Source organism: Hippocampus zosterae, chromosome 8 (assembly GCF_025434085.1).
Source record: "Hippocampus zosterae strain Florida chromosome 8, ASM2543408v3, whole genome shotgun sequence".
Classification (NCBI taxonomy): domain Eukaryota; kingdom Metazoa; phylum Chordata; class Actinopteri; order Syngnathiformes; family Syngnathidae; genus Hippocampus; species Hippocampus zosterae.
The window spans coordinates 14,433,402-14,459,494 of NC_067458.1; the positions used below are offsets into that span (position 1 = coordinate 14,433,402).

The following is a 26,093-nucleotide window of genomic DNA, read 5'->3' on the forward strand; positions in this document are numbered from 1 at the left end:
GAACTCAAATGAAACTTTTTCAGGACCAGGGACAGCTCTCCATTCCCGTTCTATTTTCTGCTTTTGAACCCGGATCTGCTCAACTCGTATGAAGATGTGGTATAAATAATGGTGGCTGGTCCTTCCTGTGCAGCTCCAGAGCGCCCACGCCACCTCCACCCTTGGTGGATGGAACTCATCACCATCCTCTAATGACCTCTCTCCCTTTCTGTACAAGCAAGTAACGCTCCCCTCCTTGGCTTTCACTCCTCATCTCGCTCTGCCCTGCACCCTCCTTGTGTGCCAGTGTGCTCTCGGACTGATAAGACAGTACCCCGGGCTCCTCTCCTAGCCCAGAAGGAGTGACTGAGCGTGACTGAAACTGTAGTTCCAAACCAAACACAAGTGGAAATTGGTCTATGGAGCAAGATCAATAGTGAATTAGCCAGTGCGCTGCTTCTTCGGGCTGCTCACTCAGCTCCGATCCGATGATCCATTAAAAAGGCCATGAGTGGTTCCAACAGTGGCCTCTACAGCCCACAGCTGCTCACAAAGTACCTTGCCAAGAAAGGAACTGAGGAAGTCCTGACAACTTTGCAAGCATTTCGGCGATATTTTGTAATGCCCATCACGTGTTCCAATAAATCGGCATAATTTTGCCAAAATCTTAAAATGGGTCAAATACTGTCAGTTGAATGGTCAAAAGCCGGTAGTTATTTCTTCTCTGACAAAATCCCAGTTAAGTAGTAGACTGTGAAGAAAAACTATAAAATAAGAAGTCAATAGAACAGTGTCTCATCGTGGCCAAAAAGACACCGAATCATAACCCAAATGTTGAATGTTAAAACGTCACTCTTATTCTGATCTCATGCAGTACATCCATCCATCCATCTATTTTCAATAGCACTCGCCCTTATTCGGGTTGCAAATGAGTTGGGGCCTATCCCACTGACTTGGTGAGAGGCAAAGTACACCACACTGCTGACCAATAAATGACAGGGCACATACCATATAGAGCAAGGCTGTCCAAAGTTGGTCCTCAAGGGCTGGAGTCCTGCCTGCTTGCCATCCCTCCCGGCTGCAACACACCTGATTCAAATCATCTGGATGCGTCTAACGCTGCTCATTTGAATCAGGTGTGTTACACGCGGGGGAGATGGAAAACAGGCAGGACAGCGAGCGGCCCTCCAGGCCCAGAGCTGGACATTCCTGCTATTGATAAATGACCGTTGGTTGACAATCACATTCACACTTATGGACAATTCAGAGTCTTCAACTGACCGATGAAAAACATGGAAAAAGGGTGAAAACTAGGCCACAGTGGAGATTTGAACTCCAAACCTTAGAACTGGGATGTCATGATTCGGTTTGGAACCAACAGGTGGTGCTGTATGGCTCTGCCTGCAGATGCACACCTGTTGGTCATTATGTAATTAGTGCTTTAAAAGACTCACAGAATATTTTTGTGTTTGCTCTTGGATACTCTCATTTTTGTTTGTTGCGATTTGTTTGCTCTTGGCTACTGTCATGTTTGTTTGTTGCTGTTTGTTTGCTCATGGCTTCTGTCATGTTTGTTTCAGTCATGATTTTTGTTTGATACTTTGGACTTTGTTTAGGATTTAGTTTTCTCTGTTTTAATACAATTCGTCAAGTACACCATGCTCCTCTCTCCTGCCTGCTTTTTGGGGTCCACCACAACCTTGAAACGTGACATGGGAGGGCTCAACCCGAATGTAATATATTTATTACTCGTATTTATTTTTTTTTTGCGTTCCCTTAATATCACCGAAAACTTCAAAATGCTTCATAATCTGTTTGCATTTTAAAATCAATTCCAATGCATTGGAATCAGAATCAGAATCATCTTTATTGACCAAGTGTGTAGAACACACAAGGAATTTGTCTCAGATATAACACGCTGCATTAGTATCATCGTAAACAAGGACATGACAAATAGGTATGGAAGGACATTTCGTAATGTTAGTGAACCGTAGTGCGGTGGTACCACCCAGTGACAACTGTGAGACAATGTGCAAAGTATCAAGCAGAGCTAAAGTGATCAGTGGTAGAATACAATACTTTGACAGGTTGTACAGTTGTTGTAGAAAATCATTGAACCGTTTTAGAGTGACCAGTAGCAGTATTTGTAGAAGAAGTAAGTTTGTTTCAGAAGACATTTGCGATTTGGCTCTAAATGATCAGCATTTTGGAGCTCATTACAGAGTTAAAAAAAAACAAAACCATAAACAATTAACAAAAAATTAATAAAAAATTTACGCAGGGGGTTAGGACAAGCCTCAATTTCACGTATAATTGCCGCCCATTGAAATGCATTGGGAAAATAATCAAAAATAAACCCCAAAAACTCTCCCACAAAGGTTGATAAACACAGAAAATCAGGAGGAAACCTTGGAAAGGTTTCGCTGCACTTTCAATCCGTGACTAAGACGCAGTCGTATTAGGAAGCAAGGGGGAGTGGTTGGGGACTTCCTCATATCTGCAGATGTGATGTATTCTCAAGTGCTCAAATGTTCTCTCTGGTGCAGGTGTGAGAGCTCAACTCAACTGACCCCACTGTCCAACCTGACTCCAGGTGTGTGTGTGTGTGTGTGTGTGTGTGTGTGTGTGTGTGTGTGTGTGTGTGTGTGTGTGTGTGTGTGTGTGTGTGTGTGTGCGTGCGCGCGTTTGTGTGACTGTGATGATTAATGAACAGCCAACTCTGATGGATTGTCCTGATCACAGAAGGGACAGTGTACTCTGGACACACACACACACACACACAAAGCAGGAAGGCAACGGCTGCTAAAGAATCCAAGCACATGCATACACACACACACAAACACACAGATCTAAACGCAAACACAAGTAAAAACTCGTGACACACACACTCACGCAGACATGTATGTACACGCCCACATTCTTTTTACAGATACATGCACAGCTCAGTCCATTACATTAGGAAGAGTGATCTCAAGCACAACGCTCCACCTGCTTACTTTCTTGCCGTCCAACACACACACGCACACACACTCCAACTTGCACGCCTGATCTAGCAGAAAGAGTGCACGTGACCCGCATGGGCCCACACCATCATCGTCTCATCTCTCTTTTGAAAGTTGTAATCAAGAGATGAAAGGTATCTCAGCAGATGCAGGTGAGGGACACTCACTCACTCACACACACACACAAGGTCACACAGGCTTGTGTGTTCTGGCACAAGCAGTGAACAGATGTAACAATGCGCTTCATGTTAGGTCGCCGTCAGGACTGTTGCTTTGCACTTTGCCATGGTGACAGTTTGACAGAGTTCTTAAGGAGATTTACATCGAGTGAACTAGGGTTCGCTCGGCTCCAGTGCATCACATTTTGAACGTCCCGTTTTGCAACGCAAACACATGCAAAAGTATGGATTTACACACATACATACCCACCCCCCCACAGACCCCCCGAGCAGACTGATAAGGCCGGCTTATCAGAAAAGAAAGGGAAGGGGAGAAGTGGAGGGGTCGCCTTGTGATAATGGCTTTCGCCAAATCCCTCCTCTCCCACAGATTAAAATGCCTTGCTTGGAGAGCATTAGCAATCGCTCTTTTCATCTGTCTCCCCTTTTTTTTCGTCACTCTGCCGCCAAGTGCCATCGGATTTCTGAGCCAATCTATTGTCACAGTCCTGCCACACATACAAGGAGAAGTCAACCTCAATCTGATAGGCCATTGTTTTATTCTCCCCATCGCTTTTTCCTGCTCATGCTATTGATCGCAAAGCTGTCCCCCCTCACATCTCATCACATCGCTCTGTGTGAAGGAGTGAGTTTGCCTGCAAGTGCGTATTTGGACTTGAGTCACTGTTTGATAGAAAATGTGGATGTGGTCATGGAAGGATCTTCTCCTTTTGGGAAAATGCTGGTCTTAAACGTATTTTCTGTCATAACAATGCAGAAATTTTGACTCCATGCCGCACACAGAACAGGATTGAACCCAAAGAACTAATCCGGTCACTCCTAGTAGCAAGGAGACAAAGCCAGTAAGCAAGACATTTAATTAGGTACACCACTTTTAAGTGAGACCAAATTTGATTTTGTCTTGATATGATCACGTAGTCAGAAATCTTTATTTTCAGCTGATCCGGTATAAGGTGAAAAAGATCAGCTTTGTTATTTTCTGAACCTCACAATGCTACAAAATAATCCAAAAGTGAAAATATTGGTTTTTGTTGGGGTGTTTTTTGTTTATTTTTTAAGTAGGCTATTCATCTACTTAGAAATGTGTCTGAATCCAGATGATTCTATGTATTATGTCCAGCCACTTGACAAAATAAAATTGAAAATTCAACCTTTTTTTTAACCCAGTTTAAACAATTAAGAAAGTGCTAAAAAAAATCTAATCACAAAGAAACACAAGGAAACAAAACAGTCACGATTACAAGAATCATCACATGACAAGGCGACCATGACAAGAGTGGCTGAAGGTACCTGACAAGGAACTGGTCTGCCAAGACAGGTGGAGACAAACCCCTAATGAGTACACATGATGTATCAGGTGGAGATGTGGTGTAACTATACCTTGCTGTGCGTGGCACTTGGCACCCACTTGCATCTAATCCGCATCACTGTGAGCCATACAACTAGAGTGAAACAGTATCATGAATTTTAATCATCCAAAAGTTTTATTGTTTGACTTTAGTCGTTTATTTGGAGTACGAAAACCAAACATGAATTTGAAAAAAATCGATTATTACGAAAACCGGATCTACGAGAGAAGAAAATGAGTGAGATTCAAAATCAGCCCAACAAAGGTTTAGCGAAAGAAGTTTAATTGCATCTCTGAATAAAAATTTGTTGATCAGGATTATAGGAGACTCAAAGAATGAAAACTACTGTATAGCACAAACAATGATTTAATTAATAAATTGAAAAAGGAGTGGAAATAAATACAAAAAGTGTTAGCCTGACATATTTAAGATTGCACTGCTGAATATTGTTGGGAGTTATCTCTGTCAAGTCAGAATTTTGGCGCACTGGATGACATTCCATTTCGTCGGTGTACCTAATGAAGTGGCCAGCGAGTGCCACTACACGATCACTTCCCTTACCCCTGCCTCCACTCGCCACCTCCACCACGCCTCACAGGCCCGTCTGTCAGCCCTCTATAATTATGAGGAGTGAGAGTAATGTGTTGCAATATGAATAGGATTGTCGGCCTGATTGTGATGTATAGGCTTTCATTACCATGTCCAGGGCTGTGGCCTTCGCCATGTAGGAAATCCTATTTAGGCCCTAATTTAGGAGGCTTCCCGACCATCCCGCCTGATAGCAATCACACACAGTAATTGTGTGCTGGGGCAAATGACAAGAACGGAGACTCAGACGTGGAGGACGGGAAAGAGAGGAGGAAACGAAAAGGAGGAATGGAGAAATGGAGGGAGGTCCTGACAATGATACATCTGCATAGTTTTATGCTCAAGTTATCCTGCGCCCAATATTTTTGTTTCCCATCCATATATCTACTTGGGTGGTTTGCAAGTACGACAATCATTTCGGGGCCATATTTAGGGGTGCATGTCGGCTTTGATGTGACGTTATGATGGACAATTGCAGCCCACCCCCACACCCTGTCCCTCCCCTCATCATTCTATCCCAACAATAGCACTAATTGGGAGGAGGGATTGCACTAACCCAATAATTATGATTTATGGGATAATCTTTAGGGAATAGCTCACATTATTCCCTGATTTGACAACAACGTGTAGCCAGCCCTGGAGCAATCAAAATTTACACGTTTTCCATGTATAGGTAGTTAACTTTGAAATATTTCATTAGTTCCTTTTTAGGTGGGACCTATTCTCTGAGATAACATTGAAGCAGGTCTAACTCCACTTACAGGCGAGGAGATAATGAACGTCTAATTGACTCATTTAAATACTGTTTGCCCGCAGGAAGGCCTTTGCATTAAATGTTTGATTGCCCTCATAGTAACTGTCATTAATCCCCTCTGCTCTTCATAAGGACTTTATGGGGCTTTTTTTTTAGAACTTCATCTACCTCACTATTCTCTTTGCATAATTAAGTAGAATATTCAAAAATATGGAAATGAGGAGGCACTCGTGATTTGACTAATGGTCTTTGTGGCAAAGAATTCCAATTACAGGCAAGCCTTTGCATTTTATGTTCTGCATCGGGTCATGATTCATTAGTTCGGGTCAATGCGGGTTGAAGCCGGTGGCTCTTTTGTCCAATTTTTATAGCACATTCACCACATTACTGGTCATAGTGGGGGGTCACCTGTTGTGTTTGCTGACACGGGAATGGTGGGACATCCTCACTCCACCATGTGCTTTGGAAGATGTACTGCACAGCAAACTTTAGCCATCCGTTACAAAATGTCAACAAGCCCGACGGGTTGAGACACAAACTTGTCTGTGTTTATTGCTATTATTCTATATTCCTGTAGACTGCGCTCTGCCCTAATCTCTGTGGAGATCCTACTGGGTGAGCATGACAAATGGGCAGCAGAGACTCAGGCAAGCGTGGTTCTCTGTGGACAGGCTCAAACTGGAAGTCTCACTAAGCCTGCTCAGTTCACCCTGGATTATCTCTGCCGTGGCCTGCTCTAACCCCACAAGTGGGGAGGCTACAAGCATATCAGTCAGAGTCACATCAATTCCTGGGCAGATCGCGTACAATACGTAGTATGACACCTCGGGTTGCCTTATATCCTCATTTGGTAAACCGGCACAATCCAACGAGACCCAAGACAGGAGTGGGATCAAAAAGTACAAGACATAACAATACGGCTCACTGATAGTGGCCAGGCCAACTATGACTAAAAGTGGGAATGTTGTGTCCTCTTTTGTGACCTGCCTAATGTTGCTCACTTCTGCAACAAGCGGCAATGGTCTATTTTTTGCCAATTTTGAAATAAAACTCTTCTTCAGCCCAAAAAAAGACCTCTCTCCCATCCTTACAATCCATCCCTAAAATATCAAGATTGGCATGAAAAGGCTACACTACAAGGGGGCACAGTGACTCGATGGGGGTTGGCCTGTGCATTCCCCCCCATTCTAACAGTGTTCTTTTGTCAAGAATAAAAAGGAAGGATGAAAGGTTTTGCCTATTGTTGCTTTGTCTTTTTTTCGGTTAACCTGGAGTATGCAAAACTGTTTCAATGAAAAAAAGTAATTCCATTAGATTTTTTTTATGGGGAGGGGTCATGTTTGGGTTAATTCTGTACAAAAAATGCTGGATGCATTTCATCTTTTCACTTTGTGACGATAAACCACTCCTTCAAAACAAAATGCACATTTTATTTTGCCATCTGAGTCAAAGTTAAACTTTCTCCTGCCCCGAAATAAAAATGCCTCTGACAAAAGTTTGCATTCGCATTCTTCAGCTCGGCTTCTTGTGTGTGGTGACGAGATTTTTTAGACGAAAATCCGGTTTGTATGCAGGTCGGTCAGTCACCGGCGATGCCTGGAAGCAACCACGGCAGTAGTGTGACCACCATCGGGTGTAACTTGCAAAAATGAGGACGAGTGATTAGAAAGTGGATGGTTGTATGCTTCTGACATTCGGATATCATGAGAGTGCAGTTGTACCTAAGGAAGTGGCCTGGATGACACACACACACACACACACGCACGCACACACGCAAAAACTTTCCTATTTCCAATTTTCTTCAACAATCCAGGTCAGATCGCCCGGATGACGCCTTGCCATCTCCACTTTAGTCCACACATCGCATGAATACAAGCATGTAGAAATGACTGGAGTATAATGGGGTGGCTGTGTGGATATACTCTGAGCCATGACACTGACAGCGCATGGGAATAGAACGCATGGACGCCCGCAAACACCTCTCCACCCCCCTTGGTGCTCCATGCTCCTCCGCGCCCCGCCGCCTCTCAGCCACGGGATCAGCTGCAGACGCTAATGAAACGTCAGTCAGGTAATTGAGGTTCTGGCGGTGGCGGGGCCAACCAGGTAGGCAGTCGGCCCGTGAGGGTGATGACACGGGAACGCTGGCAGCCACAGGAACTCGGTGTTACCCCCGCGCCGCAGCCCCAACCGCAGCAGTGGCTGCGCCGGAACCAGCAGGGTGTAAAATATAGCGATTATGCTGACATTTCTCCATGTCTTCTTCGTAAGGTGTGTACACAACATTGTTAACCACATGTTGTGCCAGCAGGCCCATTGTTGGAGTCAGAGGTTAAAATCCTTTGTTATTGCACACCGGAGTGATGTTGCCAGCCCCAGCCGCTTACTGACCTGCGCAGCACCCCCACTGAGTTATGGGTAATGTTTAATTCTCCTGCTGTGACAGCCGTGGATCCACATGGCAAATTGAATCCCCCCACCACCCCCCTTTCTTTCTCTTTGCTCCAATTGGTTGAGCAGGTAAGGCCATCGAAGACAGTGGCCGCACTGCTTGGCTGAGGTGCGTCACGTTTGACACGCGGGCCTCTCGCTCACAAATCACATCAGATTTCTTTGTGGCTGTCGTTGGTTGACCTGATGTGGAGCTGTTTTATCCAAGTTTATGGGCAGTGTGCAATCGCCTGTCTGACATGGGCAGGGTGCTTTCTCTTCACCCTGACAGGATTGCCGACTTCATCACGTAGTACATGCAATCAACGAAAAGTCAAATGTGTGAACAGGGTGTCTTTTGTATTATCCTGTTGGGGGAGTGGGGGGGGGGGGGTGTTATAGGTTGCCATTTCTGTCACAGGTCAAATTGCCAAATTCATACTCCCTGTTAAATATATGAATTTCCAACACTCACACCTACATCAGCGGCCTCATCATTAGGTACACTTGCACAAGCGTTTATCAAATATTGTGCGTGGTATGACACATAATGCTTTGTCTTGATTGACACTGTCAAAGAGGAATTCAACTTGAAAGAATGTACTTCTTGCGTAAAACTGAAAGATAATTCATTCTGCCTCAGTGCAATTGTACACATTTGTACAATTACAGTGAAGCTTCTTCGGTTTTCACGAAAAGGACAAAGACTCAAAATGCACCATGGTCAACATTTTTTGAAGAGGGCAACATAGTGAAAGAGTGGTTAGCACGCCTGTCTCGCAGCTCAAAGATTCGTGGTTTGAAGCTCAGCGTTTCTGTGCTCTCCCTGCTGGCATGTTTTTTTTTTCCCCCCTTCAGTTACTCTGGAGTCCCGACTTACTTCCACCACATGCATGTTAGGTAAATTGAAGATTCTAAATTGCCCTTGGGTGTGAACGCAAGTGTGATTTGTCTTTATTTGCCCTGCGATTGCCTAGTGAACAGTGCAAAGTGTACTACGCCCCTCACCCCGAGTCAACCCGAATGAAAAGAAGCAGTACAGAAAACAGATGGATTTTTTAAAAACAAATAAATTGTTAATTGTTAATACGATATGTAAACGTGACAATTGTTGAAACAAAACCCCTTCACACAAACCGAAATGAAAGAAATACTTTTGTTTCATAGTTTTTATCTAATGGACAAAATTAGACCAACACAGCATGTCTTCCAGTCTATAGCGACATAGGAGAACTTGAAGGACAACTGTTGACCTGAGGCCAACAGCACCATACAATTGGGGAATAGGAAGTCTACATTGAGTCTGGTCTGTCTTCCCTACACTACACTCCGCTCTGCCTCCCCGGGGCTTTAATAGGAAGGTGGGACAGTGGGGTTAATGCTTGGCTGTAAGCACTGCTTAGTACTAGTAGCGATTGGGTTGCAGAACTTCCCCCACAAGCAAAAAAAAAAAAAAAAAAAAAAATCCTATGGAAATGACTTCCACCGTCCAGCCCTGGGGGCACTTGTCATTTTCAACTCCTCTTCTCCCCCCGTTGTTACAGCTCTGTGTCCCACAGAGGTCATAGGTGAATTTGATGTGATGATTAAAAGTTTTCTCCCCCAAGGTGACCTCAATACCGGGTGAGGTGAAAGCCGAAGTCGGCGACACGAAGATGAGAGGCGGGCACGGAGGTGACAATCTGTTAGGGGGCATGTGGCGAGGCGCTCATGCATACCCGAGACAGGACGCTTCTATTGTGGCCTCCTCCTCCTTCCCTTTGTTGCAATCAATGATTGTATGTGACATGATAGGTATAAAGTGCCGCACCTCGGAGAGGAAGCATCGACAATCTAATCATTGTCACATCAATGATTACCACAAGGTGTGATGTATTCGAAGAGGCTTCTATCACATCTGCAATTACCTTCTTCTTCCTACTGAAGCCCCTTCGGTGTACAGCCTCTCTCTTAACTGCGCGTTCAATCACTCGCACCAGCCGCCGCCTATTGGTGCGGCCGTGCGACCCCTTCCTCCCCCAAGGTGACCTCAATACCGGGTGAGGTGAAAGCCGAAGTCGGCGACACGAAGATGAGAGGCGGGCACGGAGGTGACAATCTGTTAGGGGGCATGTGGCGAGGCGCTCATGCATACCCGAGACAGGACGCTTCTATTGTGGCCTCCTCCTCCTTCCCTTTGTTGCAATCAATGATTGTATGTGACATGATAGGTATAAAGTGCCGCACCTCGGAGAGGAAGCATCGACAATCTAATCATTGTCACATCAATGATTACCACAAGGTGTGATGTATTCGAAGAGGCTTCTATCACATCTGCAATTACCTTCTTCTTCCTACTGAAGCCCCTTCGGTGTACAGCCTCTCTCTTAACTGCGCGTTCAATCACTCGCACCAGCCGCCGCCTATTGGTGCGGCCGTGCGACCCCTTCCGCCTGACGCTGACGTATGCTCACAATTAGCCTGGATACAGTTCAATTATGATAAACAGCCCGCGCACCTCTTAGGCCGTGATTAAAGCTTCAGCTGGGCCTTGATAAAGAGATCTCATCAGCAGCACATAACACACTCCACACTCGTGTTTTTCACATCAGCGTTGCAGAACACGCACCGAAAAGCCTGAATGGAGCTCTTCTTTATCATTCGCACGCGACTGGTGAAGCAATACCCCTTGCAGACCGATTTTCAATTTAGACCGTAGTATTTATTAATAATCTCCACCTTCTCGAAGCCCAATTTACGCGACACACCCGGCGCCACTGGCGTCTAACTTAAGAAAGGTTTAGATATTGAGAGATAAGAGGGCGAGCAGTTTTGATGAATGGATGAGCAGTGATGAAGAGGAGATATCAGAAAGAGAGGAGCATTAATCCAACCTTAGGGCAGAGCTATGGAGCCGGAGGGGGGTGTAAGGGGAGTGTGTGAGGGAAGGAGGGGGCAAAAGAAAGATAGCCTCTTGGCTGTGTTCTGTCAAGGGAGAAATTACACATTTACGGAGGTTTTTTCAAGCAACGACGGGCACCATAGATCAAACCGCTGGATTTATGAGCCAATTTTCAACATGAAATATAGACACAGAGAATCAATTTTACCCATGTTTACTTGCCTTCTCTCTTCTTTCTTTCTCTCGAAATCAAACGACACATAGACCAGAGTTCGTATCCCTAACAGCACGGATTAAAAACAGGAAATGCAATTCAACTGCATTACGCTTGGATCTCTGCATGCGATTGACAAAGCCAAAAACCAACATTGGTTGCATTGTCCATGACGTTCAATCCCTTTGGTGACACTGCATTAAAAGCCAGCATCACTGTCTGAGGGATATTGCCATGTGGGCTCCAGAACACTTTGGGGAAACCGTTGTCAATTAAAACTGTTCATTGCTACATCTACGAAACGCAAAGCAAAAGCCACATGTCATTAACACCCAGAAACACTGCAGGCTTCTCTGGGCCCGAGCTCATGTAAGCCGGACTGATGGAAAGTGGAAAAGTGTTCTGTGATCTGAAAAGTCCACATTTCAAATTGTTTTTGGAAATTGTAGACGTCGTGTCCTCTGGGCCAAAGAATAAAACACGTATCATGAGTGTTACCAACGCAAGGTTGAAAAGTCAGCATCTGTGATGGTAAGAGGGTGTGTTCGTCCCATTGTGCAGTTAACTTGCAGATCTGTGAAGGCATCATCAATGCTGAAAGGTACAAAGAGGTTTTGGAGAAACATATGCTGCCATCCAAACAACATCTTTTTCAGGGACGCCCCTGCTTATTTCAACAAGACAATGCCAAAGCACATTCTTCACATGTTACAACAGCATGGCTTTGTAATCAAAGAGTGAACGTAATGGAGTGGCCTGCCAGCAGTCCAGACCTGCCGGCTACCAAAAATGTGAATATAACGTGCGGTATAATTAATATACAACAAAATATTCGTTAGTGCAAATACAATGGCAGAATTGTTTCATAAAATCAAAAGGAAAAAATGTTTATGCTTGTTAAGTTCTATTTTAGCAAACGAGTCGTCAGTTAGATTTTTTTTGTCATAGAAAGTGACTAATGATAGCAACTTCACAATTTAGGCACTTTTACAACGCTTGAAGCTCACATTAAAGCATGCCCAAGCACTCATGAGAACCCTGTTTACACTATTTGTATGTATGTAATTAAAGATTCCCAGTGATCCCCTCTTCTGGGCCAACATGTTCACAATTTGCATAGAAATGATGTCAACATAGGTTAAACTGGCACGCAATTAGCAGAATTATCAGGAAGGAAACTAATTACATTACTATGACGGTGCCAGGACACTGATCGCTGCTTAATTATCACAGTAATTAAGTCTTTAGTTGTCACTTAACGCAAATGACATATAAAGCAAGGAAGTCATGAGACTACATTCTCCCCCTGCAAATGCGTATTCAAAGGTAATTTTCCAAACATTAAAATGCTTGAAAAGGGAAAGGTGCATGAAATGTTAAATATGCCTACTCCAGAAAGACACAGCCTGTGAAACAACACAATGAGGTTTATTGAAACATTGACTAAAGCATTGTCAAGGTCACCTTAGTACAAACAACAAAATGAGTCCACAGTCATGGGAGCAGAGCTCATCAGAGTATACAAAACGCCATCTCCAGTCAACCTTACAAAGACACAAAAACAAGAGTGTCTCAGGACCCTCGCGAATTGTGGTCTTCCCACTCCAGAGCCTTCTCTTTCATTCCAATTCATTTCAATTACGAAGTCATCCCCATCTTCTTCCCCGTGTCCCGATTAGCTCAGCCTGGCAATTTACAGTTGATCTTGCCTCATTTAAAGCTGAACGTTGGCGAAAGCAGGTAGAAGAGCAGTAATGGAATGAAATGTCACTCAGTCGTTGCCTTTGTCCCAATGATGGTGAGCAGACTGAGCCCGGATGGGTGAGGCAGGTGCCATTAGTAGCTCAGAAGTTGTGACTGTGTGTGTGTTACATCCTGCCGTGTCTCGCATGTTTCAGCCGTCACGCTTTCTTTAGGTGAGCCGTTCTTCCCATCCTCACCTTGTAGCAGTCGACATCAGGGCTTCTTCACCTTCTTCACTGATGATGAGCTGGATGCTGATTCTCTCCGCTTGCGCTGGAATGGGATACATGTTACAATCTCAGGCCAACTCACAAGCAACTCCACTCTGTCCACATAAATAAATCAATTTTCCTTAAATTGCTGTTGGGTTTATTGTGGCTTTTTTCAGAAGGAACTTTCTTCAGGGTTCTAAGTGCCTAAATTAGACTGACAGTCGTCAAGAGTGAGATTTTCACGGGAGTGAAAAATGTTGGAGACATTTTTTTTGCAGAATGATTTTTTTTTCTCGTTCAAAAATGAGTATACAGTAAGGCATTTTAGTCATGATTTTTTTTCACGTGAATTTTTCTCATTTAAAAATGAATATCATGCATCGTACCCATTATTTTCTCTATATTTTTCCACAGCGGGGCTCAAACAACGAAGGTCTTGAAGTCATTCCGACTACTCGTCCTCACCTGATTCTCAAAGACCAGATGTCAACTACTGCTGACAGAAAGCAAACTCACCGAATTGGGGGTCAGTGGAGCTCCCACCACATCAATGATTTGCTCCTTCGCTTCGACCTTGATGTCATCAGTGCCGGGCCATGCCTGTGCTTCCCCCACCGGAGTGGAAGCACTCATGCTGTTGGTGCCACCGGGTTCGAGGCCTTGCGGTGCAGACGTCGCCATGATCCCGCCTGCTCCTCCACTTCCAACTTTCAGCAGGGCTTCGTAGCGGTGACGCAGCATCTGTTGTTCGTACTCACAGTTGCTGTGTGCCTGCTTCAGCTCGTAGAGGAGCACCAGGTCACTTCGCAGCTCATTGAACATCTGCACAATTTCTTCTGTTGGCATTGGGTTGAGGTCTGCGGCACAAAAATTACTACGTTAAAAAAGGTCAACATATGATTTAACTTGAAGGTGATGGAAAAATAAATCATTAAAAATAGTTGAAAGGTGTGAAATATACTTTTCATTTCATTTGCATTATTTCAATGATAGAATTCTCATATTAATGTTCATAATTAAATGAATTATGATCAACCACTGTTCAACACAATCTGAACAAAAATGTTAAACGGGCTTATTTACACTGAATCAACTAACCTGTTAATTAATGAGATATATGTATTGAACAAATGAAGAAATGCAATTTAATTAACCAATTTGAGGAGAAAACTGGCTCAAATAATCCAAGGAAATATGACAAGATGTTTGATAATGTAAATGTCCAGCAGACCATACATCTGCATACTTGAAATACAATCTGCTTCTACCAAGAATGCATGTGTATCTCCATTTCCAATAAAAGGTTAACTTATAAGTTCCACGCCGTGCATCTGTTGCGATGGGACAACAAGTTTACCACTCACCCACTCCTTGATCCACCAGAATCTGCTCGATTGCCTTGATCTTCTTCTGGCCAACTGAGCCTGGCAGTTTCATCTTTAAATGGCACAAAAAGTAAAGAGCTTGAGACAGACACACTCAGAGACATGATTTAAGGACGGCAAGGGAAATGATGATAAACAAATCAGGCTTTTTTTTTTATTCATATGACATTCACTTCAGTGGGCCAGATCAAAATGTTTTCATTCACTGAACTCTGACTGATGAGAGGGAGGGGAACTCCACTCCGTAGTTGGGCTAATGCACATCACATAGAGAGCAGCAGCTGCTCATCGGTCTTGAAGATGAATAAGGCTCCGCCATTGCTGGCTCTTACAAACACCGGTACTAATATGTCATCAGCAGAATTTATCATAACGGTGCTAATGAGAGATAGTGAGCAGAAGTCAAACATTCTGGCTGGAGTGTCATGTTAATGCTAAAACTTAACTGAACCAGTTTAATGTTAAGATCAATGAAATACAAAACCCTGCCTAGCAACTTGTGGGGAAAAAAAATATCTAAATATAAGAACTACAAAGTAAAGCCCACAAAATGTAAGTTAATGAACTATTGTGCATGTATGAATAGCTTGAAAACCCTGTTACGTTTAATGAAAATTAACGTGTCTGCTGCTCGACAAAACCACCTTCAACAGTGCACAAGGAGAGTTGAATATTTACAAAGTGGTTATAATTGCACACACAACACATTACTACTCACCCTCTGGCTGCGCAGCGTAACTCCAGAAGATTTAAAATCTGGGAATTTGATGCCTGCTGTCTCTGGAACAGCCTAAAAAAAGAAAAGAAACATTTCAAATGGATTCCCCTGGCCTGACAAAATATGTAGGAAATGAGTTATTAAGCATACCTGCACATGAAAAGTTTTGTATCAGAACGCAAACCAATAACTAACTCAAAGTGCTCAGTTTTATTGACACTGTCAATGTTGGTTCAAAATTGGTGTAGCTGTTGCTTATCCGGTAAATGATGATCGTGATGATGATGATAACAATAATAGAATAATTTTAAACACTATATACCATTCATACATAGTTAATTAGATTGGTTGTTAAAAACCACATCTAAAATGAAGTTGGTTCTTAGGTGCTTACCAGTTTTTCAGTTTCTCTTTTTTGCGGAAGTTTCTTTTTGGAAACTCTCTTTTCTGCACGTCTCAACTCTGTGGTCGTGTCAGCAGCTTTTATGAGCTTCTGCAAATCCTGAGCATTCTTTTCCCTTTCCTTCTTCCTTGTTTCTATCTTTCTCAGCTCCTGGATCAGATATTCCTCTTCTGCCACCTGTAGACAAAACAACAGAAGTACAAGTAACATGAACCGAGATGGCAACCTGTAGGTTTTCTAGAACAAATTGTTTCCATTGCTGACACCACTCTATTTTACTCTTCAGAATTAAACATTGAAATCTATTTGAGAAGATTATTTTACATTCATTTGATGCTTCTCTGGGAAATCTTTAAATTGAGAATATCATGTTATGTGGCAGTTCCTTATAAGAAAAAGCAAGGTCTCTCACTTGTTCAGGTGTACGATTAAAGAGCTTGTCCAGCTGCTCTTTGCGGCGCCTTTCATGACCGGCATCAAAGATGTAGATTTTGGGCTCAGTCCCTGAAGGCGCACGGACCTTCGTCAGCTTCCCACATATACCATAGTAGCGCTCTTTGAGATCTTCTACGGACCGTTTCTGAAAGTATGAACAGAGAAACGATATTACTGATAATAAAATGAGCCCTTACTCTGCTCTAATTCTGTAACATTGAGCAATAACGTGGTGGAAGGAGGATTGATTACTCTGTACTGCTGGTGATCATAGCGGTCATGCACCACTATAAAGCGCAGGTCAAAGCGTTTGCACAGGTCAAACAGATGGTCCGTCTCTGCTTTAGTCCAACTGTCATCATGGAGATGCAGCTGGTATTCTTGCTCCGAGTACACAGGTACCTGCACTGCCTATTCAGGGAACCGGGACGAAGAGCAAATGTACTTCTTAATACGAGAAACATTGATGTCTTTTGGCTCAAGAGAGCAGAGGCAGTTCCCAATTCCCACCTTGTTGAAACGGGCAAAAGGATAATCTTTGCCTTCTTCTGCCACTCGTCGCCAGTGGTGGAATATGGCACCATCCCTACGAGCAGGATTACTGAAGGACATCCACTTCCAGGGACGAACCTTTTTACAGCCCAGTTTGGCTTTGACTGTCCTGTAGCCCTGGGTGGTGTCACTGGGAAGAAGTGGAGGTGCGTCCCTGGGGATTGTGAAAAAACAAATAAAAAATAAAAAATAAAGCCAAATGTTTATGGAATAAGAGAACGGAGACAAGTAAATTTAAAAGTGAATGTTAGGAGAATGGTAAGGTGGAAATTGAGAAGTGTCATGAAATTAACAATTTAATCGTAATTCATGAGATACAGTACAACCCAGGTTGAATCAACTCAGGTTGAATCAAAGATTATCAAACACATTACTGATGAAACACTCATTGAATTTCAAATCAATCTTAACCTGTACACACATTCAATGCTAAAATATTACTTAAAAAACAAAAATACATACTTTTTGTCAGAATACAGCAGCGCATAGACTTCTCTATGCATTCCTTCTGGCCTCTTGAAGGTTAATGTTTCAGTTGTTTTCTTAGACTTTTTCTGGAAGAGATAAATAAGAAATAGACCACCTAACCACCAAGGACACATTTCACATACTGCATAATCAATCACAATTCACGTGGACTCTTCTTATGGAAAGGCACGTAGTTATTGTATTTAATAGCACCACACATGTACCAACTGCAATGAATGGGGGAGCGCGGTTAAACCCTCACCTTGTCAGAATTGATGAGGTCTTTCTTGCTGATCGGGCCATCGTTATCCCCTCCCGTCAACTCCAAAATGTCCCTCACATCAGCACCGGTAGTCATGATGCTGTATAAAACGATGCTTCACACAACTGGTAAACACAACGAATTCGTGCTCTGGCGCTTATTCATTGACGTCTACAGAACGCGTTGCTCGTTGCTCATTTATGTTGCGTAGTTAAACAGAATCGCACAGGGCCACGATATACTCAAAGGTAGCCTGATTAAATTAATTTACAGATGGGGTTAATATGAAGGTTTCGCTTCACGATTGCTATTTTCTGGTTTGATTGCTCTGCTATTGTTCTGGTTAGCAAAAAAAAAAAACAGCTTAACATTTCCGACTTCCTTGCTGGCGTCTTCTTCGTGTTTTACACTATACGTAAGTTGGTTGGCGATACACAAAGTAGTGCCACCAACAGGAGTGGAATATTTTGCCGTTGCACCATGTACCGCGCGTTGTGAATTGTTTGTACTACTTACAAAATTGTAGCGTCTGGATCTTTAATTTTACTCCAGTTATAATTAATGATGCGCTACAAAAATGGATGGGTGGATAGATTACACAAAACTAATTTTCGTTTGCGAGGTCATATTTTAACTTCAAAATGGCGCCGCGAGAGTTGCTTTCCAGCAGCTCCTACATTTTGTTGTTCTACTTCTTCCTTTCATAACTTTGCTGCTGTGAATTGGGAATTTTCTCCATTGTGAGACTAACAAAGGTTTTCTTATTTTCTTATTCTTATAATGATTAAATGGAAATAAATATTAGTAACACCATCCGCCCTCTGCTGTTCATAACTCGGAAGCACAACCATCACGGGTTTAGTCAAGTATGTTTTGGAAGCAGTGGGGAAACCTTTCCGGAAGTGTGTTTAACTTTAACTTGAAACCTGGATCGCAATGATGATCATAGAAGTGCAAGATTCGTAATTCGCGTCATTTTATTTTTGAAGGAACAATGCGGAAATAAGTATGTGCCTCATTACACTTTTCCAAAATTCTACATCCGCCCCCCATGAAAAATTTGTCCGCCATTTTCTATACGTTGTGCGATCTCTTAAGTCATCTGCTGTCTGCGGGTTTATTTTTAAGAGAAGCTTAACGCATTTGTTTGCAATCAGTTTATCGTCAAACACCATGTCCGCCGAGCAGAATGAAAATACTTCCGACAAAACTGGGCAACAGCAGCAGCAGTCGCCGCAGCAACAAGGGTAATGTCTTCAACGTTTTCTTTGTTAGCCCCCCAGAGCTAACATAACTAGCGAACGCTGAACAACATATCACACGGTTAAGACGATTAGGGGACATCGTGGAAACATGCTAAAAAAGGATTTGCGTGGCTGTGGCTCGTGACGGATCACTATAAATTGTGCTGAAATGGAATATAGCCTTATCTGTTTTGTGGCCTTATCGTTCGTCAATTCCTTGCTTGGGACGCGCAGCCATTTTACGCTCGACGCCGCGTTAACAAACTGTGAGATTACAGTAGATGTGTACCTTAACCAGTTTACTATCGGCATCCAACTATATTAATGCTAATCGTCCGCGTGGTTATCTTTTTACGGTGATGTAATTTGAAAAATCTTAATTCACCATCTGTTTTTAGCGATAATTCGTGTCTTGTCTGTCTTAACCAGACAGGCCACTGAAATTGACTGATGGGTGAGCGAAAAAGTATTTATATGAGGATGTGTTTTTACCCTCGCTTGCAGAGAAATGAACGGGAAGGTCAAACATGAGGGAAATTCTAGCAGGAAGGAGAGACCCCAGAAGAGAGGTGGAGGTGGACGCTTTGAGCCCTATGGAAATGTGAACAAGCGATACCGAGTTTTTGTCAGCAACATCCCCTATGATGTGAAGTGGCAAGCCCTTAAAGACCTAATGAAAGAAAAAGGTAAGGGTTCTGGATTAGGGGCTTCATTGAGTCCATGTGATTGAAGTGGTGTGTGGTCGTTTGGGCTGTTTTATTTATTAACTTTTTATTGGACTACCGGTGCTTGTAAAGAGCTTTGGGATTTTTCAGTTGCACATCCTCTTTGGAGAAATTGTGTGGTTTGGAGCAAAGGCCCCATCGTATTTTTGCGGTCAGCTAATGATTTGCAGTAGGTTTACATTGAGGCTGTCGCCTTGGAGGTCTGACGGAATGATCATTTTTATTCGATTTTTTTTAACAAAAAATGTTATATTGGGTATTTTTTTAGAAGTCTGTAATTCTTGATGTCGTATTTCATATTAGTTATAACCGATGGTGTGTATATGTGTGCTAAATGAGATGATTTCCACTTCAATGACTTGCATGACAGAAAATCTGTCTTGCGCTCACTTGGCGATAGGTAAAATGAGTTTTCTTGTCTAAAAATAAATTGAGACATTTGAACAGTCTTAAGACGGAAATGGGAAGTCCCATTTCAAATGTACACTATTGATTGTGGACTGACTTTTGGTCCACCTCTGTGGGTTTTCCAAAACTCGTCTATTTTTTTAAATTATCTTAGTTAAAATTGAGCATCTTGAGCATGTCCTGAAATGCCGATAGCGCCCCCTCTAGAAAGGGCTAACTAGTATCTGTGATCTCAGTGTGGAGTTAAATTTCATTTTCTTCTTTTAGGTGTGTCATTGACAAGCCAAATGTTTTCTCAGCAGGTCTCCATGTTGTGCCAATCAAAGACGTGTGTTGGGATTGTCTGGGGTACAGGTCTACAAAATGAAACAACTTCTTACATCACACTGTCCTTGTCTTTAGAGGTTTGGTCCATTTTGTTGTATCAGGAGTGAAGGCTGTGGTCGACGCTGAATCTAAATTGTACTTCGTAAAACAGCGCACTAAGAAAATGCCTCGCTACTCTTCTGCTCTCAAATCTCATGACTGTAACTCAGGCTATTGTCAGTGTATTCATAGGATAAGACAGACTGAGCTGTTTGACAAAGGTATTTATGCATTGCCCTGAGGATTACAATGGTGTCTCGGTGCACACAGGTTAGCAATGAAGCGAGTCGTGGTTTTTGAACAGAGTTTGCATTAGTTATAAAATATTTTTGTCAATCATCAAGGCGTTGTTTCATTTCCAAACAGGAAGACTAATGGCAAAACTTGCATATCCTTAGTTCTTTGTTTTGGTGCTTTGGGAGAATCCTTTAAAAGGACAGAGTTAAGGAGTACATTTTGGTTAAGAAAAAGTTTGCTTTTTGTAGACCTGTACCATATTGTGCTGCGAGAGCAGTGCTGGAAGAAGGCTTGGGACTGCAAGTCTGAGCTCACCGGCCACCCTCCTTGTTTCCATTCTAAACCCCAATTGTTCTCTCGGCTTCTCTCCCTTGGTGTGTGTCGTCTGGGATCTGATTTGTAGTGGGTGAGGTTACGTACGTGGAACACTTAATGGACGCAGAAGGCAAATCAAGGGTAAGTGCAAATATATACAAATACACCATTTTTGAACTATCCTTGACAAACGTGTGTTTGTCAGCTTTAGTCTCTATCTTCATTGTTGGACAATTGTCAGATTTCGAAACCTGAGGCAGTGGATGAGACTGTGACGTGTCAGAGACATGTCCTTTGTGGTGTCGCCTGTGGCCTTGACGTGAGGTCATTTTAGGGTTGATGCTCTGTCAGGGCTTCAGCTTTCTCTTAGCTTCTTAGCTGTGAGATAGCTATGTACTCACACAAACGTACCGAAATGGTTGCTGGAATTTCTTCTAATGACCTAAAGAAGGTGAATTCTGCAAGTGGCGGCCGAGGGTCCTATTGATGGTTGTTTAATACAAAAATATTTTTAGAAAGAAGAATCTCTTTCCTGGAATAGTAACCTCCAATATTTCCGTTTTGAGGTATCCAATTTCATTGTGGATTTCCTCTTTTGGATGTTGGACAGAAAAAAAAACAAGCATGTGACTGCTTTGTGTTATTGATGGGAGATTTGGCTAAGTAATTGAATAGTTGTGGCACCTGTTGTGGCCGAGGATTTAAGCGTGTGGTAATGTATGTTTTCATGTGCATGATTTTCATTTTGTGTTAACAAATGCATATTGTAAAATCAAGTTTCATGTGTTTTTTCCTAACTTGAATCATTTTTTTCATTTTGGGTGGTTTCATGATCTTCAATCAACAAAGGGGTGTGCGTAAGTAATTTTGTTTCTTCTCTTATGTGACAGGCTGTAATTTCAATTGTGCATTTGTATGACATTACCATAAAACCTTTTCTGACTGGTTCTTTCCGGTTCGCTAGTGTGGTTGAGTTTAGGACTGAGGAGCTAATGAAGAAAGCAGTGGAGAAGGTCAACAAGCACAACCTCAATGGCCGTCCCCTGAAAGTGAAAGAGGTGCGTACGCCACATAAACAGTTTGCACAGTTGCCTCCCGCCCCCCTTGCCAAATGGTCACTGATTTGTATTTTTTGTTTAGGACCCTGATGGTATGATTGCTCAGAGGGAAATCAGCAAGGCACAAGGGGGTGCAGGCCCCCATGGTGGCATGGGTGGAATGGATCGCATGAATATGGACAGAATGGGCCCTGGACCAAATGGCCCCATGATCAACGTCCCTCCCAGCCTGATGAACAACCCCAGTATTCCCATGGAGATCATCCATGGCCTGCAAGCGGGGAGAATTGGCAACACTGTCTTTGTTGCAAATGTGAGACTTAATTATATAATGATGAAAACAGTGGTTGTAACGAAAATTCAATCATTGAAATCTTTGTGCTGAAAATGGTCAAAAAGTGCTCTTTCGGTTTTCAGCCAAAAGACACAGAAACACCATGCCCGAAAGAGGATGTTGTCAAGATGCAAGCGTGAACCAGTGTAAAACCACTGCCTCAATGTTGTGGGACACTGCTTTGGTGCCTGGGTTAAGCTTAGATTTAAAAGAAAGGGAGAGTGAAATCCGGCCAGATGTGTTGAGCCATCATAGTCGACCACAATGACGTGGTGCAGCGCAGAAGCTGGGCGGTGGATCAGTGAGCCCAAAATTCCCTTGCCATGGCAAAGTCAGTCAGACCCAGGACATGTATGTTGCTTTTCAGTCCCGGACTGCCTCCCCGCGGGCCGTGAATGTGTGCCCATTGCTTGGAAGCTCACGCTTCAACGAATTTGGCAATGTGCAGAAAATGATCCAGCCCTGCTTTATTTTATTTTTTAAAATACAGTATTGTTTATTATGGTTTCGGCCAGCAATTTTCATTTTGGTGCATCCCAGATGAAAACGTGAGAATATTTGCGATGTTACGACTCATGTAAGTCTTAACACTGCCAAAATATATTTCTTCAGCTTGACTACAAGGTGGGCTGGAAGAAGCTGAAAGAGGTGTTCGCCATGGCTGGCGCAGTGTTGAGGACTGACATCCTGGAGGACAAGGACGGAAAGAGCAGAGGGATGGGCACCGTAACCTTCAACCTGCCCATTGAAGCTGTCCAAGCTGTCTGTATCCTTACAAAATCGCCACCTCTCATTTAGTTCTTGGAATCATTTCCCAGCCAAGTTGACCAAGTCTCTAAGATTTGCACTATGATTTTCCTTAATGAGTTTTGCAGCCATGTTGAATGGACAGCTGCTGTTCAATCGGATCATGCACGTAAAACTGGTATGCTGCCAACGCGGCCCCCTGGGGTACAATTTATCTTGTGTTGTGATTTTGTACATTGTTTTTGTCTCCTTTAGGATGAGAAGTCCATGCCCAAAGATTTTGGACCACCTGACCGAGGTGTATCTCTCCCACGTAAGCATAAAATTTTTTAAATGACCTAAACAAATGCACCACTGTAGCATTCATATACGTTTCTGTAATGTCTGTTCATAAAATCCGTCATAGTAACATTTTATTGTTTTGTTTTTTTAACCCAGGTGGCTTGAGTGGCATTGGTTTGGGTTTGGGGCCTGGTGGCCAGCCTATTGACGCTACCCAGCTGAACAGAGGCGGCGGTGGTGGAATGGGCAACATGGGCATCGGAGGTTATTGCCAAGTTCTTTCTGACAAAGAGAACAAGAATACATTTGTTTGCTCACTGGTCTTCGGTCTTCTTTCTTAGGAATGGATGGAATGGGCTTTGGCAACATGGGAAACCGTATGGGAGGTATGTTACTGAACTCAATCTTTCTTTGCAGGATTTTCTGGTGTGCATGTTTTGAATACTTATCTGCTATTATTGTTTTCGTTTCTGAGATTTAGGGATGGACAATTTTGGAGGAATGAACAACATGGATCGCTTTGGCTCTTCTGGGATGGGCAGAATGAATGGTTAGTAGTTCTGATACATAAAGATAAAGTGTAAGGCAGTGGTCACCAACATGGTGCCCGCGGGCACCAGGTAGCCCGTGAAGACCACTTGAGTAGCCCGCCAGTGCCTGGACATTGTGATTTGCTAGTAGAAATTATGATTTAAAAATGCAAACATTGGCAGTACTGTGAGACATTTCGAAACACGATCAAAGTCTGACAATTTAAATCATCAAGTATTAAAAATAACACATCCTCATATTATTGAAGGTATTTTGGACAAATATGTTATTTCAGACGTGTATCAATTTGGTAGCCCTTCACACAATCGGTACACATGAAGTTGCTCTCACCCTCAAAAATGTTGGTGACACCTGGTGTAAGGCGTACTTCGTATCCAATCGTTGCATCTCTTGCATTTTTCAGATATGGACCGAGGTATTGGTGGTGGGTTTGACCGGGAGTTTGGTCGAAATGAAATGGGCATGTCTCGCAATAATTTTGGAGACTCCTTCGATCGAGGTATGAGATCATGTTCCTTGAATGGCTGCAACTTACCAACGCTGTACAAGACCTACAAACCAGACTGCATATGTAATACGTTTCTCTTATGAACAGGAAATTCCATGGGTATGGACCGTATGAATTCTGGAATGGACCGTCTTGGAACAAGCATGGATCGCATTGGAGGGATGGATCGAATGGGCATTGACAGGGACCGCGTGTCTGACATGGATAGGATGGGCTCTGGCTTTGACCGTCTTGGTTCTGGGATGGACCGCCTGGGGCCGAGTATGGACAGACTTGGAGGTGGCCTCGACCGCATGAGCTCCAATATGGATCGCCTCGGCCCAACTAGTTTCGACCGCTTGGGCCCATCAGGCTTGGATCGCATCGCCTCTAGTCTTGACTTTGGCTCCCCAATGGGCGTGGATCGCATGGGCAACACTGGTCTTGACAGAATGTCCAGCAACTTTGACCGCATGGGCTCCACTGGAGGTCTTGACCGCTTTCAGTCTGGTGGCCTAGATCGTATGAGCTCTGGAATGGACCGGATGGGATCTGGTGGTGTCAGTGGTCAGTTTGATCGTTCTTCTGATATGGATCGTGGCTTTGGTGGAAACTCCTTTGGAGGAGCTGGATCCGGAGGCCCTGGAAGTGGAGCGGGAAATATCAGAAAGGGTTGCCAGATCTTTGTCCGCAATGTATGTTTTTCAGCTTGTATGGCGTTATAGCTTCTAGCAAGACATTCTCATGTAGTATGATTAACCCTTTGTCCTTTTTGTCTTGTAGCTGCCATTTGATTTAACATGGAAGATGCTGAAGGATACCTTCAGTACATGTGGTAAGATTGATAATAATCATCAATGCAATTACCACAGCGTTTATTTTAGCCCAATACCTATTAATTGGCGCTTTTATTTATTTTCTGTGCATTTTCTTGCAGGTGTGGTGCAGTACGCTGACATCAAGATGGAGAATGGCAAGTCCAAGGGCTGTGGTGTGGTTCGCTTTGACAACCCTGAGACTGCTGAGCGTGCCTGTCGTACCATGAATGGCTATCGCCTCAGTGGAAGAGAAATCGATGTTAGGATTGATAGGAATGCATAGATTGTTCTTGTTCAGCAGTTGACATCAAGCTGCCGCTGTGTATTAATACACAATTGTCTAAATTTGCCAGACACTCTTCATATTCCCTTGGTTTGACATTTGTCACAGTGAAATAGTTTTAGTGGACTGTTTTTAGTTTGTAAAAGATGTTTTTAGTTGTAAAAGATGTTTTTTTTTTCTGCTATGGTCCATCCGATCACTTTGTAAGTCAAGGTGTTTTGATAATAAACTTCAATCATTAATCTTGACTTCTTTTTGTCATTGTGTTTAACACCTTTATGTTCAATGTTTTTTCTCGCTGAACCAAGTGGGTATAGATGTTCATTTTTAGTCAAGTGTATTTAGTGCGTTTTCTGCACACTTATTAATCGCACACAAGTAAATGTATGTCTTGTAATCGTTCAGCTGTATTTTTTCTTCACTCGCATCATGAGGAAGCTGAAGCCTAACCGTTTCAAGTGGCTGGGCGAGAGGTGGGCTCACTATGAACTGGTTGCCAGCCAGTCACACAACACAAAGTATTAACAGCTATGAGTACATAGTTTCGAAAGTTGTATTTGCAATGTGGAGTGGAGACCTGAAGAAATCTCTCGCGATCACTGGGCGGGGGTGGGAGGGCGTGACACGCAATTTCCACGCAGGAAGGGTCGGAGATCAGGTTTAAACCAGTATCCAGTGAAGAT

General features: G+C 43.2%; 2 protein-coding genes across 3 annotated transcripts; one reads left to right on the forward strand and one right to left on the reverse strand.

The window, feature by feature from the left end:
• Positions 1 to 12,785: 12,785 nt before the first annotated feature.
• Positions 12,786 to 17,951, reverse strand: dmap1 (DNA methyltransferase 1 associated protein 1). Its single transcript, XM_052072947.1, has 10 exons — positions 17,555 to 17,951; positions 17,287 to 17,378; positions 16,783 to 16,978; positions 16,525 to 16,683; positions 16,250 to 16,417; positions 15,829 to 16,014; positions 15,435 to 15,506; positions 14,696 to 14,768; positions 13,848 to 14,188; positions 12,786 to 13,392 (listed from the first exon to the last, which is right to left on the reverse strand). The coding sequence occupies exons 1-10, from the start codon at positions 17,648 to 17,650 to the stop codon at positions 13,333 to 13,335; spliced, it is 1,443 nt and encodes a 480-aa protein (XP_051928907.1). The 5' UTR covers positions 17,651 to 17,951; the 3' UTR covers positions 12,786 to 13,332.
• Positions 17,952 to 18,593: 642 nt separating this feature from the next.
• Positions 18,594 to 25,658, forward strand: hnrnpm (heterogeneous nuclear ribonucleoprotein M). Of its 2 annotated transcripts, none has more exons than XM_052074695.1 (15): positions 18,594 to 18,801; positions 19,303 to 19,484; positions 20,938 to 21,706; positions 21,814 to 21,907; positions 21,990 to 22,220; positions 22,854 to 23,007; positions 23,117 to 23,166; positions 23,244 to 23,301; positions 23,427 to 23,534; positions 23,612 to 23,656; positions 23,752 to 23,820; positions 24,226 to 24,321; positions 24,418 to 25,004; positions 25,093 to 25,144; positions 25,247 to 25,658. In XM_052074695.1, the coding sequence occupies exons 4-15, from the start codon at positions 21,842 to 21,844 to the stop codon at positions 25,408 to 25,410; spliced, it is 1,680 nt and encodes a 559-aa protein (XP_051930655.1). In that variant the 5' UTR covers positions 18,594 to 18,801; positions 19,303 to 19,484; positions 20,938 to 21,706; positions 21,814 to 21,841; the 3' UTR covers positions 25,411 to 25,658. The 2 variants fall into 2 exon arrangements, with proteins under 2 accessions (XP_051930655.1, XP_051930653.1); XM_052074693.1 differs by having other exon boundaries at positions 18,595 to 18,801; positions 23,746 to 23,820.
• Positions 25,659 to 26,093: the final 435 nt, after the last annotated feature.